Consider the following 23,212-nt stretch of genomic DNA (forward strand, 5'->3'; position numbering starts at 1 on the left):
TTTCTTAAGTGGTGTAAGATTAATTAATTTAAGATCTGAAGGAAATATGTCAGCAAATCCTTAGAAAATACCGTATATTTATAAGACTGAAATCTTTCTGCTGTTTAAAATTTACTATAGTAAACAGAAATTTTAAAAATGTTCAATTCCAGATAGTAATATTTGCATATAAAAGTAGGCTATATCAGATTTGACTTTTTTTGAAACTATAAGTAATGTAAATTATGAAAATTACATTGATTTAATTGAAGCCAACCATTAAAGATTTTTTTTTTTTTTTTGCACAGTGTCTGAATAGCTGCTTTTAATATAATGCCAATGATAAGATTGAAAAATATAAATATTTTTCCTAAATGCACATTTTAATTTGTTATTAAATTTGTTATCTATCATCCAAAGCAGCGAAAGCTATTAAAAATACTGTCTTTGTTTTATTGAATTCGAATGACAATTAAAAATTATTTTAAAACAATTTTCATCATACTTATTAATTGAAACAAATAATTTGGAGGAACGTTTGACGAGAAAAACAGTGTTTTAAAATGTTAAGAGAAAAATTTTTATTGACATATACAAAAAAAAGTATAATTCCTTCCACAATTAATTAAGCTGCAGAAAAGGTACCAATTTATTTCATTAACTGTGTTTTGTAATAAATAAGTAACTTATAATCAGTTGAAAAAAATTATATTAATATTATATTTATAGTATGTTTTTATAAACGGATCTACTGAATGATAACTCTATAAAATTCATTTTTAATGTTTTTTTCGTTTATCGGAATATAATTCCTTTTCGGTAAACGGAGTCTCCATTTTCTCTTCCTTGCAAATTTTCCACATATATTAGGCTCGTGCTGCCATCTTTTGACAATTACATTAACATCAGTATTTGTAAACAAACGAAATGTCGAAAATTGTATTGCATTGCATTGCACAATTCCTCCAACTAACTCTTTCTAATAATTTATCGTACACATAATGTATTGTGGCCAAAATGACATATATTTGAACCCAGTCGTCTATTATCCCTTTACGAACGGAAAAGCAATTCGATGTATAATTATTCACTCAATTCTAGGACTTGTTACTGTTCTAAATAATAAATATATAAAATTGTTTTAATTTGAATTTCTCAGAAAAATTAGTATACATTTTCGTACCACTTGGCAGGTATTTTTCGGCAATCAAAATTTTTAAAAATAAATAAAACGTCAAAATGATGCACTGCTTTAAATGGTATTTGAGAGGAGAAATCCGAGTGCAAAGTTTTAATACTTGATGTATCTTCGGCTGATAAGATTTAAATGAAAATAATCCAGGAAGATGCATTTGATACCTTTTTTGAAAAGAAGTTTTGACGTGTATAATGTGGGAAGAATAGAATACAGATGAGGTAAGATATCGGTGCACTCATTGTTGCAAATGGGACCATTCAGATTGCCATATATTTGAATTTGTAGAGAAATACAACTTTTGTCAAATAAAATAGTTTTACCGATAACTATGAAAATACTTGATTTTTTCCTGAAATAAATTTGTCGTGTTTAAGGAAACTGAAAAACATTTAATTTCTTGCTGTATTTATAAAATGTTGCATGTTTAATTGATGTTTATTACTTTCAAATTTAGCTAAAGTTCATTGCTTATAATTTGTAAGAGAAGAGCATTAAAGTATGATATGATAATTCTGGTTACATTGTAATCTCGTCATATTAAGTTTTTGAAAATTTAAATTCCTTTATAAATAATGTTCAAAATGCATTTAATCTTTGTTAATGTATTTATCCAATGCCTAAGAAACTGTTTACCTAAATTGTCGCTTTATTTAAACTTTAATATTTTTAAAATATCAAAAAAAATTCTTTAGGTGGTGTGATTTTCCCAAACACACGTAAAATAAAATAAATTACGTGAAATCTCCCCTCCAAGTGAAATCTAAGTACTAATTTGTTTGATTGATATATATGTTTATGTGTTAAAAAAAAGTTGTTTCGCAGTGCTTGTTCGCAAATCGCTTCTGTAGCCTAATTTAGTTGTTGCAAAGACCGAAATAATTCGAATTGAGTTGGCTTTATATATAATGTCTGTACTTTTAGTTTTTCATTCTGTATGATTTTCAGAAATTAACATTTTTGTTTAGTTTAATTGTGTTTGTTGTTTCAAAATGGTACATTAAAATGAGAATCATTTTGGGATAGACCTCTTAAATGTAATCGCTTAGTCAGATGTCGAAGATGACATTTGGAATCTCATTTAGTAGATTTTTCTTAAAATTGGCAACTGCACGATGACTATTTTGAAATGGAATTCTTAATTTTGGTTGGTTCTTTTTTCAGATGGTGTAGATGACATACAAGTTAGCATAGCACCCCACTTTGCAAATTCTGTCAACAAAAAACATTTAACTCATGATGGCAAATTTAAACTCAGCAGACTCACATATCCTCATCAGATCTCGAATCGGGTATCATTTTCTACCAAGTCGCCATGAGCATTCATGCTCTGGTAAGATACTTTTCTTGATTGATTCTCAACTCAATAGCAGATAAATAATCTAAGATCATCCCAAAAAATATGAAATACTTTCATTTCCTAGATATTTTAGAATATCTCTACGGAAATTATTACTAGGAATTATATGAATTGGAATTATGAGTTATCTTTAGCCATTTGTGTGCCCATTGTGACTTGGTCTCAGTTATTATTTATCCCTTGATCTTGGTACGTAGAAAATTTACGTGGAATACACCTGAAAGGTTTAGTGAAAAGAAACTTGGAGGTGAATTCAAATACAGCAAATGATAAATTATTCAAATAGCTTTAAAATTAGGATTATTAAAATTCCAGTCAAGCAATCGAAATTCGAATGTTTGTATTTTGATTTTACTACCTACAACATTGTGAGTTTCAGCAAATTAAGAAATCTTCTTGTTCAAGTTAAGAACAATATACACTATAAAATTAATTTTTTTACAGTCTACCCAAATCAAGCAAAATGACAACTCTGTTTGGTTCGTGAAACTTTAATGTTAATGGCAATGGAAAGAACTGAACTTTATAACTCTCTTTAATGAACGATTTGGTAAAATAATATTCCCTTTGAAGTTAATAAGATATAGGTATTAACTTACTTTTTATGGTACTCATTTCTAAAAATCATATCATTAAAAGATTTGGTGAGTTTTAGATTCTAACAGACAAAAAAAAAAGAATAGTACACAGAAATACTTCTATCCCGTTTAGAATCGATAATAATTATTAAGAATGAAATCCTGTTGATATTTTACTAAAAAGTGAAGATATTCTAATCACTTTGATAAAATTCTAATCGCAAACCAAAAAATTCTTTTTAAAAAAATCGAAAATTATAAACATTTTAAATACAAATCTTAAAGAAGTTTAGAAAGCTTGAAATTTTCTTTAATACTTTTATAAATAACTCACCTGCATTATACAATGAAAGGTATTTGCCATAAATTAAGCATCTTTGAAGAAACAATAATCAGGGGTGGCTCGTCCCTTAGGATTATTAAGCTGCGAATTCTTTTTTGAGGTTGCTTTTTCATATTTTTTTTATGTAATCTATTTGCTTTTCTACTCTAAGAGTTCGATATTGTGTACTTGATTCTTTCACTTAAAGAATACGGAGATGAACGAAAAGAGACGGGGGTGGGCAATACAAATATAAAAAGAATACAGAAAATGAATCAACAAGCAAGATATGTGAAGGTCTGAGTTGGTCTTCCAGCAGTTTATGAAAACTCACCCTCACACAATTCCTTGGTTGATTAGAAGACTAAAGACACCCCTTTCTTCCTTTGAATTTAAAGTTATCAGGACTGCAATTGGACCAGAACACTGCTGGTAGCAAGGGAATTAGTCCTTTCCCACCCCCCTCCAAAATTCACCTTCATTTCTCTGAATTATTTTTCTTTATTCCCTCATTGGCTGTTAATGAATTTTGCTTCTTCTCACCCCGACAGAAACATATACGGTTTATAAAATATTAAGTATATAATTTTCTAAAATTATATTCAAATGAAATTTTTCATTAAAGGATTAATTGTTATTAACTCTTAAAAGATAAGAAAAACAATTAATAGATCTTCAAAAAAATGTAGTTTGGCAGCTTTCAATGAGAGAAAAAATTGAATGCAAAAAATACAGGTTATTCTATACTGGATTTGAGCATTGTTTTGAAGTCTTCAAACGTGACTACCTAATACCAGCAAAAATTTTCTTAGTCAAATTTATTCTAAATATGGTTAGTTGTATATCTATAATATAAAAAAGTGTATTATTTAGTTTTCCATGTTTACTTTAAAGTGGAGATAAAGTATGAACGGATGATGGTAGAAGTGATTTACATTATCTTCCTAAAACCTTTTAAGAAATGCAATAAGCTACAATAATGCCTGATGACAACAAATTTCATATATGGTTTTGGAAATATTAAAAAATGAAATTTAGGCTCTTATAGGTAAGATAGCATTATTACTACTTATGAGGCAGCATTTTAAAAAAATAAAATGCATTTTTTTGACAAATATATTTTGCAACACTGCTCATTTTTAAGACGACGATCCAACACTGACAATAATGCAAACATTATTTTTCTTGTAAACCAGAAAGAGCCATCAAAATCCTCCCTCAAGAAAAAATTTAAAACGGGTCCAAGTGATTAAAAAAAAATTTAGATGCTTTAATCAACAGTGTTGTTTGTTGCAATAGATTTACTTAAAACAAGTTAAATTTAAAAAGTGGCTAATATGTTTTAATTCTTCTGCTTAATCTTTCCCCAGTTCCTTATGTTCCGATAGATGCAACATCGAGATCTGGTGTTCTTGTGATCAAAAGATATTTTCACTATCTTTGGTGCTTTCTGCATATGCCTATTTTAAACCTAATTATTCTAACATTCGAAAATAAATTTAATAATGATCTACACATTCCAATCACAGTAAAAAGATTTCCAATATATGCAGATAATAGTAAAAATTTTCAAATAAAAACAGTAATTATTAAGAAAATGTTATTATCCTCGGCCTTTCAAAGAAATTAATTCATAGAGAAAAACACTATAAATTTTTATAGTTAAAGTAAAGTAAACTTGCAATAATGGCCAGAAGCATCTTTTATCCTAAAACATAAAGGACGGGATTTGAAATGATAATCAACTTATTAAATCTATTTTATGAATTATTTATCTGGCCAGTATATTCCAAATCTTGTACTTATAGAACTTAACATTAATATAAAAAAATACTAATTAAATTTTATTCAGTTAACTGCAGAAATGCAGCTGAGAGGATGAAAAACCATGAAAAATAATAACAGAAAGAAATAATTGAGTAATTTCATTTCAAAAATTAAAATTAACTTAATTATTTAAGATATAAAACACAGCACAAATTTTAATGGCTACATCTATTTAATATAGATGATCACTAATGCATCTCATAGAAATGGGTAGTATTGTGTTTTTTTATTCAATACAGTTTCTCTAATGACAATGGTAAAGGATTAAATCATTGAATATATGTGAAAAGACCATAACATTCAATACATAAATTATGTTTTGCAAACATTTTTATTACAGTGTACATGATTTATACTCAATTTACACAACATTTTAAATTCATTTCAGCACACCTACAAAAGCTGATGAGCTATGGCTAAACAGTGCATATCTTTGTTGTACATTTACAAGTGTATAATAAACATTAGTTATTTAGTTTACAGCATAGCTCGGCATGAAGCTTCATAGTTCTGTAGGAGTACATTTCATATACTATACATTGTTTACAGGGAAAGGGAGATTTGAAAAACATTGCTATACACAGAAATGTGCTGAGGTGTCGTTAGTCAGTAAAATGCACAGATAAAAAAAAAAAATCCTTATTACTCTAATACCACAGGGATAAAATTAAATTTAAAAAAACATGTATAATTTAAAATTTAATGCTTGTTAAAATACATAAAACAATATCTATTATTGCTATAAGCAAATGGAAACACAGTTCGGTTTGAAAAATTAAATACTGCCTATGCAAAATGACTTTTCAAAACAGCTTTCTTACATGTAAAAAAACACAAAAAAATGATCTACATTACATTTCAAAACATTCTGTACAGGAGAGAAAAAAAGATATATCAGAATATTTTTAAACTTAAAAAGAATTTTATAATAATCCACTTTTATGTTTTGAGTTTGCTCTTCGATATGTTATATTGCTATGTGAAAGGTAAGTATTTATAATAACTTAATATATATCATTAATTAAAAAAAAATATTTTTATACACTGAAGTGAAAGTGAATGCAGTTCTTTTTGTGTGAATAAAAACAATGATATACATTATGAAATATGCATCCCTAAGTGCAAATATATTTTTTAAAATTTTTTGGCATTATTTGAAATGTCATAGAAATATTTGTATTATACAGTAATAAAAAGTCAAAGATATGTGTAGTTTTTAAATAGTAAAGAAATATGAAAAATGATCAAGATATCTCAAATATGATTGGCTATTAATTAAAACTCATTATGAAAAATCATAATTTTTATTGAGAGAGCAACAAGTTATTTATGATAAATTTTATTCACATTCTTTACAAAGAAAAATAAGAGTTTTAAAATTTTAATTCTTCATGATTATATACAGTGAATGAACAATTGAAACTGAAAACCAATATGGTTATAAACATGATTATTAAAGCCTTTTTTTTTTAAAGAAACAAGAGCTTGCTTGAAGAATGAACCTCTACAGATCAAAGACCAGAAGAAAGAATAAGAATGGGGCAGCAACAGACTTTTCTGGTAATATGACTTTTTTTTAATTTTTGTTATCATTAAAATTAAATTTGTAACAAAATTGTCAAGATCTCAAAACAGAAGCCTTTCACCAATCTTATTAAACCCTTTTTGGACATTATATAATTGTTTTTAAAAAAATAAGCAATTGCATTATCTCTATTTTGGGCATTTCCAGAATGGAATAATTTTACTCTTGTGAAAATTAGTGTTAATTAGACTGACTTTCGTAAACTGACTACTTGTTTAGAGTACTACTCTTTTTATACTTTACATATTTGTCATTGAACATGGTTCATCTTTCAGATATTTGATATAGAAAAATGAATATTTCAAAAGTTATTAAATGGCTAAGTAAAATTTGGAGATAACAAGATTTTTATTCTTATACATTTGCGAATGGTTTTTGGATTAAGCTGCTGACAAATGCAAATTTAATCTTCTCTGGTACTATACAATTGAATTTTGTTTTTTTAAGTCTTTTTTTGAAAATAACTGATAGAATTATGAAACCTAATAAATGTCAAGAAATGTATATATATTGCTATACAAATTCTTGCTGTGATTATTTTCAATAATTCATTTACTCTTTACAAAAGAATTTTCACAATCTGTTATAAATTTTAAAATAAATAATGATGATGAAAATTACATGAAGTGTTCATCAACTAATCACTCTCACTTTTAATTGAAGGCAGCAGCATGAATACAAGTGCAAAATAAAAAAGTAATTTATTAAAAACATTTGACAGTAAAATTTTAAAAGCATCAATTAATGTGCAATAAAACAATAGTGTATTTGTTTTATTAGTGGTTAAAAATATAATTTTAGTATACACAAGAAAAAAAAAATTCTTACATACATATATTTATATAAATAATAAAATATACTCTTAGGTCAAATTTTAAATACAACAGTGACAATTTCAAGAAATAAATTTTTAAATATATTCGTCAGAGACAACTCAAGTTGACAGTATGAGGAAAAACATAATATGTAATCCTGTATGCTAATTTAAATATCCCAAAAATATAATCAAACTGAAATAGATATATTTGAAAGAGGTTATCAGTTCATTGTGGGAACTTTACAGCATTAAGACAAGTACATTTTATGTAATTCAATGGTTATATGTATTTTGTAGCAAGCATTCTAAGCACAATCAACTTAAATTATTTTTTCTTATTGTCAGTGACAATTATATATGTCTCATTTGTAAGAAATCAAAATAATTTACAAGTATAATGATATTTTAATATAAAAACAACTTTTTAAGATGAGAGATCAAATTTTGAAATATTAGAATCTTATGATAACTTTATATTAAAAATAGTCCTTCAAATAGCACAGATTTTGAGGTCAAATATTACTGAATTTACATTTAAATTTGTATAATATGTACAATATGAGTAATTAGAATATAGTCTGAATTTCCCTTTCATGTGTCAGACAGTAGAATATTGCACTGATTTATTCTCTCAATTAATTAAAAATTTACAAAATAAAAACAGTTGCAAAGTCTAGCAAATGTACACACAATTATGCTATAGAAGGTCCTTGTGGATATGTCTGAGGCCTCCTTCTATAGCGCATGAACAGTGCAGCAATAGCCGATTCCAAATATACCTGATGGTAAGGGTTCCGCACGCCAAGATGAGCCAAGTCTTCCTCACTTAGAGATGCCACATGATGAAGCTCCATGACACCACATGACTCAAAATTGGGAAGATACATAGGCAGACCAAGAGAGATCAGCCAAGACTGAAGGCTTGAATAATTTGGCTCAATCACAGGAACAATGCAGGAGTCTGACAAGAAATCATTTGGCACCTGTAAGTAAGAAAAATAAATAAAGCATAATTAGAATACTGATGTTTTAATGCATTTATTAAAAAATACATATGATTTATCTTAAATGTTATCACTGTGATTCCTTCTAAGATTATCTCTGGTCATTTTGCAAGGTGAACAAAACATAGTAGCATAATGTCACTCACTCAACAAAAGTAAGTCAAAAATTAAGTTTGGTTAAAACTTATAAGGAACTCTTTAAATTCTAAATGAATATCAAGTTACCAATGTCAAAAATTAAGATGATACTAGAAACTTGGCATCCATTGGGGATATGAAAGGATATTTGTTTTTTGTTATACAAATTTTTAATACTATGAGTGGTGATCTGCAGGTATAATTCCATTAGAATAGCCTTAATCATTAATACTACTTTGTGTTATATCTCGAATGTACTCATATGATTCTCGGCATAAGTTTTTTTTATTACTATTTTCGTCCTTCACTTGTGTCTTTGATGCTATTCTATAAATGTTTGTAATTTACTATCAACAAAAAAAACTGAAAAAAGTTGATGAAAAATAATACTTGTTAAAATAAATATCTTTCTATATTCCCAAATAGCTAAAGATAATTCTAATCACTTTTTTAAAATGTACTTTCAAAAATTTCAATAAAACTATAATTGCTCAGAATATATAAAGGTCTTCATATGATTTGTTTTCCTAAGATATAATCTCATTCTCAACATGAAAATAGATAATAGGATATGTTGAATATTATTTTTAAAATCAAATAATCTCACAAATAACGATACCGAAACAAAGATAATTTTTTGAGAATTATATTACTCACTCCTCTTCTACCCTGTTGCTGCAATGATGTGATCCGTATCTGATCTAAAGCATCTGCTACATCAACTATATTTTGTTGTAGCTCTTCAGCATACCTTTGTACCAAGGCAGGAGGAATGCCGCAAAAGCCAGTCTGAAATACAGTAATGAGATCAAGCTTAAAAGAAGCAGAATGTGCATTTTTGGAACATTACAATCAATAAAAATATATACAAAACCCAAGGAAAGACTAAATTTTAATTCACTTTATATAAAATGTATTATATTCAAATAAGTAATTAACAAATAGGCATCATAATTTATTTAACACAAAGTAAAAAGGATTACTTTCTATTGTTATAATTATAACAAATACACAAAGAGCCATTGCATCACTAACATTTTTAATTAAATATTAAAATCCTCATTTGCTTGGATTAAAAAGCAATGAAAAACATTCTGTGATTGCTTTTATCGTCATTCAAATTGAACATTAGATTCCTAAAACTTTTAAAAGTTTATGCTGAAAAAAAGTATTTAACAAACTTCTGGTAATAAAACATTTCTCCAGCAAAGCGTTAATTCTATTAAGATCATCGTTTTGTCCAAATATTGGGAGGAAAAAATTCAAAAAGATAAAGATGTTACTAAACTTTCCACTAATAACTTTTTCTTTAAGATTTTAAATGATGTAACGTATTTTATTGAAATCATGAAGTTTGCATTACACATTTCTTACTATATTTATATAACTTTTTTAATATTTTTTATAGTCAACTCAAGATATTTATCGATATAAATAAAATGACTTAGGAAATATATATTTAATGGTATACTAAATCAAAAAAATGCACAGAAAAATTTAAAGTGAGTAAAATGAAACCATACTATCACAGAAACAGAATGTTAAAAAAAAAAAGTAACTTTTCTATAATATAATTTATATTCTATTGTGAAGAAATTTTTAACACTAAAAGATAACTTTTCACAATGCCAACAATAAAACTTACCTTATCTGTATATGGTTCTTCATGGAGATATATTTTTTCTGCAACTAGTTTCTTATTTACTTTGGATATGAGAGTTGGTGAAGGGGGTCTGGTATCATGAATGAGTGTTTGTAAACTCCCCTTTCTTTGCTTCACTTTCCGATACACATAACGGCCAGGTGAATCTTCCACTTCAGTAGCAGGGTCACTAAGAACATCATCATATTCATGTATATTCTTTTTGGAACCTTTTTCATTTTGGTAGAAAGATGACCAGCCATAAACATAACCACTTCGATCAGGATAAGCATCTATTGGCAACTCGCGACATTTGGAAAATGAATAAGAATGGAAATTCAAACTAAAGTCATTAAATAAATCTTTACTCCTGTGTGAGTGAGACTTGTTACGGCTGTGTTTAGTTCTGGTTTTCCTTGGGGATCCTGGAGACGATTTAGTGCCAGAATGCGAAAGAAAGTAAGGAACACTTAACGCTGAGGATTCTTGACTGGGTTGTGGAGTAACTACAACTTCTACAGATTCTGTTGCAGTTTCAACTATACTTTGGTTTTCTTGGTTATTGGATATGTCTTCTAAAGTAGGGAGAATGTTATAGTTACTGTGATCATCCGCACAGTCATTGCTGACACCTGCCATGTCATCCATGGTTGTGGCAGTTGATTCAGCACTGATATCCAGGTTATTCATGGTAAGGGCAGAATCCTGACCTTCTCTGGAGTGAATACCACTTTCAGAGTGACTAGTATCTTGATCTTCAAGATCAACAACAAACTGTCCATTGCTTAAAGCTCTTTGAGAGGAGTCTCTGTGAACGAGATTTTCATGGCTTGCATAACAGCCAGAGTCTCTTGGAGACTGCTTTATTTGAGATTCATCATCCTCTACATCTTCACCTAAAATAAGAATATATAATGCAGTATTTGTTGAGATTATAAAACTAATCTATGCATAAAACAATTTTAAGAATTTCCTACAATTCATACTAAGCAATTAATATAAAATAAGATATAAATTTATAAAGAATCTTTTAAAAAAAGTCTGAAATAAAATGCTCAGAAATATTATGAGATTAATAGAAATACAAGTTCAAAGTTGTGGAAAAAAATGATTTATCATAATCTAACAGCAGACTATTCAAACTATTAATAATGAAATTACTGTCTATAATGTGAATAAAAATATGCGGGTTTTTTTTTTTCTTTCTTTGCTTGAGGAAGATTTTTAAAAAAATGTCCACAATTTATAACAAAAAGTTATTTGAGAAAACTTTTGAATTAAAAAATTACTTAATTTCATTTTCCTCCATTTTTTAGTCAACAATACTTAATAGTCCCATCAGCACCACATATAAATATTTAAAATACCTCATTTTTTTTTTTTCCAATTTTGACATCTATTATAAATTCATGACATAATCAATTACTATATGGAATGAACAAGAAATGATTACAAATACAGGTATTAAAACATATATATATTTTTTAATCTTGAAAAAATGGAATACATATTATTTCTAATTTGCAAATCATGCATAAATTGGGAAACAAATTAAAATGATTCTACACAAAACAGAATTCTGAAATTGAACACAGATGCAAGATTCACATAATTTCATAAATTCTTTTCAATAGTATTAAAGAAAACAGCTTATTTATTAAATGCCATTATTTTTAAAATAAAAATAAAAAATAAATGCACAGTTTCAATGAACAAAACTTCCCTTATAACTATATTATGTTCAAAGTTCTTTCCAAACTATAAATGAAATTTCTCACTTAATATATAAAGTATCACAAGTCTCCATAATTTGTAGATATGAATAATATAAGCAAAAATGCCAGAAACATATGATAAATAATCTTACAAAGAAATACATACCATCTGGATCCATATCTTGAAGCATTTCTACAGCTCTAAGAAGCTTTGTGCAATGCTCTGGATTTACAATTCCAAGGCTATCTAGATCAACTTTTTCAATTTCTTTAAATGTATCCAGTTCATCATAACCATTAAGAACTAAAACATTGGTATACTCCTAAAACATATAGAGTACGAATTACAATAAAAATAAGTTAGCTTGCAAATAATTTATGAATAGCAGCTTAAATATTGTCAGCATGAATTCCAATTTAGAATTATCCACATTATTAAAATAATTGACCAAATAAAGATAATTATAAAATAATATGATAAGAAATAATTTTAGGACAAGATGAATTACAATCTTATGATTTTTTATTTGAATTTATAAATAATTCCTGTTAATAATTTAAACTTGAAAATAAATTTTAATCAATAATTTATTTACTTTACTAATTGTAAAAATGCTGCATCATTCATGAAAAGATATTTCATGGTTGACAACAAATGTGAATTTTAAACCATACTAAAATTGTACAAATTATATGAAAATACATTATTTAAGAAGCTTTCTAATTTAAAAAAAAATTACCTCTAAGTCAAGCTGCTTCAACAACTCTTCTAGAGTTTCAGGTTTTTTTATAGAACTTGGCCACTCATATTTAACTCTACGCCGTCTGTGTTTTGTCTTCTTTTCTACATCAATATCTTCTACATTAATGAATTTGAAATGTCCCACTTTGCCTTGAGCCATGCCAACCCACAGACCAGTTTTGTGCTTGGCAATTATATCAATGATATCTCCTTTCTGGAATATTATAAGATCAATAAATTAAATATACTTCTAAAACAGTTTGTGAATATTAATTTGTTGTTTACAAAATTCAAGTTGTTTAAAATATTTATATTTAAAAAATAGTTCCTAATTAGGTAGGGGCTATTTAGTTCTTATTTTATAATTAATTTGAATATAAAATAAAATTTAAATATTTCTACTTCACTAATTAGGAAATATCAGATTTGTTTATATAAAGTCTTTTGCCCAGTGCATTATTTAATATTTAACTTAGACCAACTCTAATGATTATGACTACTCAAAACAATCACCTGCTTTCACTAATAAACTGTAATTAATATTCAATTGAATTAAATGAAAATTTTATCTTTAAAAAAATTTGGCTGTAATCAAGTATATAGCTTGACTAGATTACATGTTTCTGTTTCCCAACTGATCAGACCACAGGATTCATACCAGGAAATTCAAAAATTGTATTTTTTGTATTGTTCTATATAATCTAAAAATAAAATGCCAGGAAATATTTATTTATTAGTGGAAATAAACTGATAATTTATAAATCTGTATACCCTTTTCAACAATGTTTTGCAGGAACTACACTGGAAAACATGAGTATAGTTTCAACCATTCAATAAGAACAGTTTTTTATTTGATTAACAGGAAAAAAAAATACCCACAAATTTGAAGGGCAGAGACTATAAATGCATGATTAAATTAATTTCTTTTAGAAAAAAATTAATGCATAAATAATATCTTGGATATTTTCAGCAACAACTTTCATAAAATTTGATATAGTTTTATTGCTTTTTGTATGAATGTGCAATGCTTTGTATGCTTTTTTTTGTTGATACTTTTAAGAAAACTGCACACTAGATTTTTATGTGCAATCTTGCACTTTAAAGAGATAAAGCTATACAATAATTTTTTTAAGCACATGTGATAAAAATGGTTGAATTATCAACTGAAAAGGTATCATCATGATTGTTCAAGCAGTTTCTATGATACAGATCAACTGAAAAGGTATCATCATGATTGTTCAAGCAGTTTCTATGATACAGAAAAGAAATAATATCCCCAAATAAATTTTTACATACTTAAGAGATGTAGATTAGTATCTTGTCTTTTGATCCATGAATTCATAAATAAACAATTCAGAGTTAAGGGTTAAAATGGGACAAAATTTTATAAACTTTAACTTTCTTCTAACAATCAATGAACAATTTCCAACATTGTCCTAGTGTGAAATTGGAGCCAATTATTCTGCTTCCAAAAATACAAAGATAATAAATACATTAATCTTTGTTATATTTGCATAAGAATTGCAAAAACAAATACAATTTACTCCATATTTTCAAAAATAAATTATTATCAAATCTACAACATTTATGAATATAAAAATTACGTTTACAAATTACGGTAAGATGTAATTGAATAAATCATGCATGCTCTTAATAACATTCAGTTACATCTTACGTTCACATATTTCTATTAATCATTGTACTACAAATTTAGTTTTTAATAACTTACTGTTTAGTAAAAATCTTAAACTATAATTTACTTTGAAAGCAAGGCCATCTCTATCATATGGACTAGGTGTGCAATCGACCAATGCTCGCGCTCGACCAATAAAAGTCCCAACATAAGGATTATGATCATCTTCTCCAGCAGATGTGGAACTTCTGTTACTACTAGTTGGCGTAGGAGGCTGCAAACCTATAAGAGAAACAAAAATCATGAAGATTATATAAAAGAAAATTCAATTATTTCCAAATCATACAAAATAATAATTTCCAAAACTTCTTAATAAGGATTCAATATATATCACATAATTTATAAACATATATCTCAATAACAGATTTAAAATATATCTCAAAGGATTTATCTTATCTACAATATATGCAAACTTTGAAAGTTTCAATTATTGTTACATAATATGAATAAAGCTGGCTTCTATTGCAAACCAATATGAGAAAAATTAAAGCAAACTTATCATGTAGTAATTTTACAATATCACACTTTCAAATAGAAGTATAAAAAGTGTTATAATATTGAAATGAAAACTCGATTCATTTAAAGAAGTTATTCAACTTTTCAAAATTCATTTCTTTAGAAATTAGCCTGTAAATAATATGATGCATTTATACTTGCAGGCTCTATTGTAGAATTATATTATCTATTGAACTATATAAATTTTCTCTACATTAAGGAATTTTCAAAACATTTTGGTAAAGAAGAAAATCTTTATAATTCAAATTGCACAAATAGAATAAAGTACTGAGATTTAGGATGCTTGACTTGTCTGCCACAGTAAAAATGAATAATGTCTAATATTTCTAAATATTAAAATCTCCTTCTTTATCAAAAAATATATACCAAATGAATAAATATAAGAATGGTTAACTCACACATATTGAAAAAAAAAAAAGATTATTGCAGATAAGTATATTGCAAAATTCAAAATCAAAGCATAGAGATGAGCAATTAAACAGGATAGAGAAACTAAGCCCTGAACCAGATTGTCTATACTTAAATTATTGTCATAACATTGAATGTAGGTGAAAATAGAATTTGTTTTTTTATTAAATTTCACATTAATATTTGAATGATTTAAGATTGGAATGGTGCAATTTTTTTAGAAGTGGGGAAAAAAGTTTTATTTAAAATTGTAACCTATTCACAGATTCAAACTTATTTTAAATCTGGATCCAAGAGCTCTCTAAAATGATAAAATTAGAAAATTTTTGTTCCTCAGTAATATAATAGCTTTTGCAACATGATAATTTTCTGATAATTGGTGGGGAAATGTGGCACATTGAAATTTAATCTTTCAATTGTTTACTATTAAAAATTAATTGCTGATTTCATGCAGATATAATTTTATTTTATATCACTAAGTAATTCTTTAATGGAATTGATACTGGTGCATAAAAGTTTTCTGATTTCAATATATAATTAAACAAAATCTGAATTGTATTAATATTCAAACTATTATAAGGCAATGGTAAATGTTAAAAAAATATATTATACACTGCATCATCTCCAAAAGTATTTTTTTTCTGAACTCGAAACAAAATTTTAGGTGCAGACAAAATGAAAAATTACAAATAAATAAATAAAAGAAAGAAAAGGAAAAGAAAAATTAATTATTATGTTAATTTTATTAAAGACAATATCTATAAGCAAAGAAAAATAAAATATATAAAGCTTTAAAATAATTAAAATTTCAAGTATGCAATTATGTGCATTATATTGTTTATATTGTTTATGTGCATTATATAGTATATATTGTTTATTTATTTCATAAATAAATGCACTTACTAGACCCAGATCCACTAGGAATACTTTCTACAGAACTTCCACGCTGAATCAACACATTGCCACTTTCGACACCTTCGATCATCTGTAAAATGAGATTTTTATAAACTGATTTTACTAATCAACTTTCAAAAATTTTTAAGTATGAATATTTATAATAACTTACAGTTGCAACTAAAATTTTAAAGCATAAACCTGTAATTAAAAAAATCTTTTCCATAAATTCGTTATACTTAAAAAAAATCTATGCTTACTAAATTATAGTAGCAAATACTTATTGCATATTACAAAATCAATTTTTGAAAGTCAGAATAAATTATAATCAAGGATGAATTTAAATAGATTGAAAATTGCTGATAACTCCTTATATTTAAAAAAAAAAAGACTTCAAGAAATAAAATTCCCTTAACACACAGCTAAAAAATAATTTCAATATATAAAATTATTGAAATTGCTAGTAAATGTATTGTTTTAAAAATCCTTATTTTAACTGAAGTAATTAGCAATTTGAATAAGACAAAAACCATGAACAGAAAAAAAAGAATTTTGTTAGATTTTAAAATTATGCATAATAACCATTCAAAGTTTCTATTAAGTCAGATTTTCATAAAAGAATAAAAATTAAATTTATATGTTCAATATAGAGACGTAAAAATTTAAAAAAATGTAAATTTGTATGTCAACAAAAATTGTAATTAACAAAAGCTTTTCTCCTATTTATGATGTAACTATTAAAAAATTATAGCATTTCAGGATAGTAAATCAAAGATATCAATAATTTTTTTTTTCTGAAAATCCATGACTTTTTCTAAACAAATATAGAAAAAAAAATGAAAAAGAACAATAGGCTTCGGAAGAATTCAGTAAGCAAACTAAATGATCCAAAAAGAGAATGAAAATTTTAAGAAAAGAAAAAGAAAAGATTTATATTATGCTTCAAAATTACTTCTTCATCTTGAGCTGTTCCCTTAGAATTCCGCAACCTTGAAATTTTCTTTTTGACATCACGATGAAGATCTCGAACACGTCCAGCCCATGAAGATGAACTTCTTTCACGTGCATCACGAGAGAATCGTGCTTCAATTTTCTAAAATAAAAAATATGCAATAAATATATAAAAATTCAAACAATTTGTCATGAATACGAATGATAAAATAAGATTTGAAACCATAATATTATAGCTAAACAAAGAATAAAAATAAATACCACAAAATATACTAACTTATTGGAACTTTCAGCAATATTTTTTTTAAATCAAGAATAAATTGATAAACTAGATTTTAACATATATTCACTATTTTCTTGCTTTTAAATATATACTACCAAAACTATAATGATTTTTATCATTTTTAATGCATTTTTACTGTATAAAATTAAAAAAATATGTTTTAAAAAGTGTATCGAATCTAAAATACAAAGGATCTTAGGAAAGGAAAAAAATGAAGGAAATAATAAAACATTTAAAATTGGCTCATTTGTCACAAAATTTAAATCTTATTTAATTTTATAAACCAATACTAACTCCATTCAAGTTTGAATCAGCTTCTAATACCAGAAATGAAACAAAAAAAATCAATACAGATGCAGAGAACCTTTTAAATTTAACCCTTTTCAAAACAAAACCAAAAAATTGAACTTAAAACTTGAAAGTTAATGTAATGGGCGAATTATTTGTTTCTTATTACCGTGTGACAATATGTAAATTTTGTATGGCTATATATGCACTTTATTTTTTTTCTGGAATAAAAATAATTGTTCCATCTGATGCTACATTACTTTGATAATTTTAAAACTATCCACACACATTTTTTTCTAATCATAAACTTTTGTACATGATGCATCTAATGATGCTGTGAAAAATAAATTATAAATAAATGAAGATGTTACACAGAAGTTTAGGGCAATCAAAAAATAACTTTTATAGTATAATCCAATATACCATAAAATATACAAATTTGATTACTTATTCAAATTTATTAATCTGCCAGTTCCCATTATCTTACAATTCAATTTCTCATGTAATAGTAAATGCTATGCTGATACACAAAACATTTATGATACCTAAATAAACTGAATTGTTCTATTTCTATAAAAATGTTGTGCAAATTTATTAAATAAGAAATTAAATAGCAACAACAAAGTGAAAAGTTACTAGTAGTTGCCTAAATAATACAGTTTGCATTAAAGATTATGCTGTATTTTATAATAATTTGACAAAGAATTGCAAATAATGTGTTTTTATTTTAATTTATTTATATTACTTGATACAGTGGCATTAACCTGTCCATGTTTTAAAGAATCATATTAAGGGGGGAAATGGGACAGGTTTTATCAGCCAAAGGTACCTGGAGCATTCAAGAAGTGTATAAAGAGAAACATAGAGTGGAGAGACACAAGTTGCATTCCTGAAGAATTTTAAAAGGGATAAGCCTATATTTGTATTTCTATTAAAAGAAAACCTTCTAAAGTTAGCATGAACTGGTAAACTTTCTGTTAAGAGTATAGCCAATAGAACGAATTTTCAAATATTAGTTAATGTTTCTCAGTAGTGTGATACCTTAGGGTCACTGGTAATGATAGATTTACACATTTTGATAAATAGGACAGGGTACACTATCTTCAAATAACTGGTAATTTAGTTTTTGTTTCATCACAGTTTCAATAACTTTTACTAACTTTGATATACATAATTTTCTATAAGTATAATATAGGAAAAAATTACAAAACTTACAAAGTTCTTAAAAATCCACTACAGTTATTAGTTAATGATACCATTACTTACAAATAAAATCATTTAATGTAAGCATAAGATTTTAATAAGCTTCATATGAATATGGCATTTTATTTTGCAGGATTTGTCAAATAAAATAATGACATATGAATAATTAAAATTAAATTATTATATTTTGATTTTTTTTACAATGATTATAATTATGCACTGAGAACACACATTGCGGTCTCAATTTATAATTCACATAATTTGTAATTTTTTTCAATTTTTATTTCATAAATAAGCAAATAACTTTTTGAAATTGTATTTTCAACTCAACAACCTTAGATAGCTACCTGATCTGAAATCTGCTATTGCAAGTTATTTAGTTATTTGATACATAAAAATTTCATATTACCACATATATTCAAGCATAAACACTAAGTAAAAATTAATTCAAATAGACAACAATTAAAATATATCCTCTAAAACATAATAATGGCAATAAAGTAAGTAATCAAAATATAACAGATGTATATACCCTATCATCTTCTTGATCTTCATAATCTGAAGAATGAGAATGCCCATCTTCACTTGTACTGTAACTTGTGCGACTCTAGAGAAAGAAAATACAAATCAATACATAAAATTGTTTCCATAAAAAAAAAAAAAAAAAAAAAAATCTACAAATAAAAAAATATTGACATTTAACAAAATAAATAAATATATAAAAATCAATATATAAAATTGTTTCCATAAAAAAAAAATCTACAAATAAAAATATAGACATTTCACAAAATAAATATATAAAAATCAATATATAAAATTATTTCCATAAAAAAAAATCTAAATAAAAATATTGACATTTAACAAAATAAATAAATATATAAAATTATTTCCATAAAAAAAATCTATAAATAAAATTACTGACATTTAACAAAATAAATCTGAAAATATTTACAATAAGAAGTTGACAAGTGAAATATGAAGAAAAATTATTAATAATTTATTACTAATCAGTCTAAAGAAACAAAACAAATTGTAAAGCTTAATCATATTTTATGCAAGTAAAAGAATTCTAAATTAAAGAACTCTTTACATATCAAATAAATAAAAGTAAGCAAATATTAAATTCAGATTTTTTAAGGCAAAAAAGAAAAACAAAATGAAGAAGCTCTGATGACAACAAATATTTATAAAGAAAATAAAGTTTGATTAATATTTTGTTTACAAGTATTTTTGTTTTCAAGTATTTTCATATTTTAATAAAACATCCAAATGACACTCTTTTGCAGCTACTTGCTTTTACATCTGATTAAAGAATATAAAAAGTAATTTATATTATTTAAATATCACATGCTTTTCATTTCAAATGCATACTTACTCAAAAATTATTCTTATTCTCTAAGAAAGATATTGACTGCTCTGTATATAATCTATGTCCTCACAAATAACTTAAAGTTAAGATTAATATTATCAGTCTTTAATATGGCTCACAAAGTTTCATTTACGGTTGATTACTGCATATTCTTAATAGGAAAGCGAGGAATATTAATTGCGAGTGTACGTGCACGTTTGACTTTGACAGCGAAAACATAAACATTTCGTGAGTGTTGCCATTCTCGTTACAATATTATTGAAATATAACTAATACAGTAACCATGACAACAAAAAGGCTTTTCTAAAAACTATATTTAAACATTTCTTTTTTTTCCCCCTTTAGAGAAATGATTTAAGTATCAGCTTAATCTTATTTGCATTTTAAAAGCAGTAAATAAGGTATCATATTATTTACTGCTTAATATTTTTAATCATTGCTATATTACCATGCTTGAATTTTGAATTAAGGAAAAATTTCACATACTTTCAGGCATTGATTAAACATTTAATTTTAAAAGTACCAGATATTCATCAGCAGCTTAAGTTATTGCATAAAAAAATTCTGATGATTAATTTCATAATGAAAACTAATGATTTGCATTTTTGATTAATTTCATAATGAAAATCGATTATCTATTATTCAAACATCATAAATCATGGAATGAAATAATTCTAATAATCTAAATAATTCTAAATGTAATTAAAATTTCATTCAAATTTAAATTTAAAATATAAATAATATTTATTAAATGCAAAAAGAAACATTAAACCAATGGAGAAGTTTCTGATCTGGATATTTCTGTGAATTCAATGCACAACGTAGCATGCTGGAATATTTCATAATTTGGGTTATGATGCTATTTCTTGGTCGACGTTTATATTTTGACATGAATATTTACAGATGAAATGTAATTTTTATTTCTCAAATAAGAAGCACCGAGAAGATACTGTAATTGTCAAATAACTCGAATCGAAATTTTATAGAGTCTCGACATGTTTCAAATTTCCTTGAATTCAAAAGACATATTTTAGGCGTATCTGTCTATCGGTCTGTCTCCTTGTGAATACGATAACTCAAAAACGCTTAGAGCTAGACGGAAGAAATTTGGTATATGAACTTTAGTCCAAATTTACAGATTTCTATCAAATTTTAATTAGAATCCATTCAAAGAAAGTAAGATATATATGTATATCATCTAAAATGCAAAGTTTTATCAAAATTTGAACCAAATATGTCAAAAAATTGACTTTCTATTGATCAGTATTTCCCTGCGCAAACGCAAACTAGATCTACTAATACTAATAATAAAAATTAGTGTGTGTGTTGGCTCTCTACAGGCCAGACTGTTTAATTTAAAGCTGCCAATTCGGCATTTCTATTCCTTGGAAAGTGGGAATGTGCACCTCGGAACGGTTTTTTTTTTTTTTTGAAATTTTAATTCAAGTTTTAAATAATTAAAAATTAAACTGAATATTGGTGTCTTCCTACGAAAATTACGCAAAAAACACTGTTTCAAAATTCTTTAAATTGTCATTTTTATGACATCTATTTAAAAGTCGTGCTATTTTTGTTAAATTTTGCCAATTAAAAATTTTTTTCCGTCTGATTTCCAACAGAAGATAATATTCAATCGTTAATATTCCGATCAACAACCAATTATTCGAACCCTCTCACTATTTCATCAAATATTTAATCGCATGACTTTCTTCCAGTATTAAAAGTTAAAAAGGAAGGATACTGTTTAATTTCTGTTTAGTTTATAACATAAATAGGTAAAAAAAATAAAGCTATAATATCGCGAAATTTAGTAGATAGACGAATCAGATATTTCAGTTTTTAATAGCACTGTGATTAAACTGCTGTAGTCCATTAGAAAGATTCATTTTCACAATAAACAGAAGTTAAGTTAGATAATTAAAATAAGACAACTTTAATATCTGACAATAGGGCAGAATCACAAATACGAAGATATATTTAAAATATTTAAATAGCATTCTTTTTAAGGTTATTTAAATATAGCTTCACGTCCATGATTCTGCAAAATTTTCAGACATTAAGACCGTGTTAAACAATAACACTGAGAAACAGCTCATCGCCAAAGGCGACTAGTAACTAATAAATCTAAAACTTAAATCATTATAATCTGATATGTGATCTTGTGAATAATACAACAGCAGTTATTATTGTAAGGTGCTCAACGAATCGCTTAGTTTTCGGTTACAACACCGTAGTCAACAAGGCTTTCTTTTTTTTCTTTCTTTCTTTCTCTCTTCCTTTTTTCTCTTTTATTTTACATACACGTTTCAAATCCTAGTATCGATCCAGAGGAAAGGAAGGGATTGCCTTGACCTTACACCTCTCTCAATTCACAGGTAAAACTTTTATCTCCCCGGCATTCGTGTGAGCCGAAGCATACCCAACGTTGCTATGGCAACCGTTATAATTGTCTCTAGCTCTTCTTTTTAAAGAGAAGAGGAATCGCGCATCACTGGTTGATGGGATTCAATGAAAGATGAAAGAATTCCATCATTTTCGAATTGTTTATTATTTAAATTTGATCTCTAGGAATTCGTCCCCAAATATATATATATATCAAACACACCTGTAGAAAATTTTTAAGAAGTATAATTTTTTTTAATTAGTTGGTTTCTAAAGAATGTATGAATGCTATTAACGGTTTCATATAGAAATTTATTTTAT

At 26.2% G+C, this 23,212-nt stretch overlaps 1 protein-coding gene across 1 annotated transcript in view; it reads right to left on the reverse strand.

Moving 5' to 3' along the window:
• Nucleotides 1–5,573: 5,573 nt before the first annotated feature.
• The window catches only part of LOC129966330 (SAM and SH3 domain-containing protein 1-like), a 41,919-nt gene continuing 24,280 nt past the window's right edge, over nucleotides 5,574–23,212 (reverse strand). Inside the window, exons 4-12 of the mRNA XM_056080750.1 lie at nucleotides 19,673–19,747; nucleotides 17,368–17,508; nucleotides 16,425–16,506; nucleotides 14,665–14,819; nucleotides 12,903–13,118; nucleotides 12,329–12,485; nucleotides 10,451–11,343; nucleotides 9,463–9,594; nucleotides 5,574–8,646 (exon numbers count right to left, since the gene is read on the reverse strand). Of these exons, the coding sequence (XP_055936725.1) occupies nucleotides 8,356–8,646; nucleotides 9,463–9,594; nucleotides 10,451–11,343; nucleotides 12,329–12,485; nucleotides 12,903–13,118; nucleotides 14,665–14,819; nucleotides 16,425–16,506; nucleotides 17,368–17,508; nucleotides 19,673–19,747 (2,142 nt within the window). The 3' untranslated portion in view covers nucleotides 5,574–8,355. The remainder of the gene's footprint in view (nucleotides 8,647–9,462; nucleotides 9,595–10,450; nucleotides 11,344–12,328; nucleotides 12,486–12,902; nucleotides 13,119–14,664; nucleotides 14,820–16,424; nucleotides 16,507–17,367; nucleotides 17,509–19,672; nucleotides 19,748–23,212) is intronic.

The sequence above is a fragment of the Argiope bruennichi genome, chromosome 4, assembly GCF_947563725.1.
Source record: "Argiope bruennichi chromosome 4, qqArgBrue1.1, whole genome shotgun sequence".
In the NCBI taxonomy this organism is placed as follows: domain Eukaryota; kingdom Metazoa; phylum Arthropoda; class Arachnida; order Araneae; family Araneidae; genus Argiope; species Argiope bruennichi.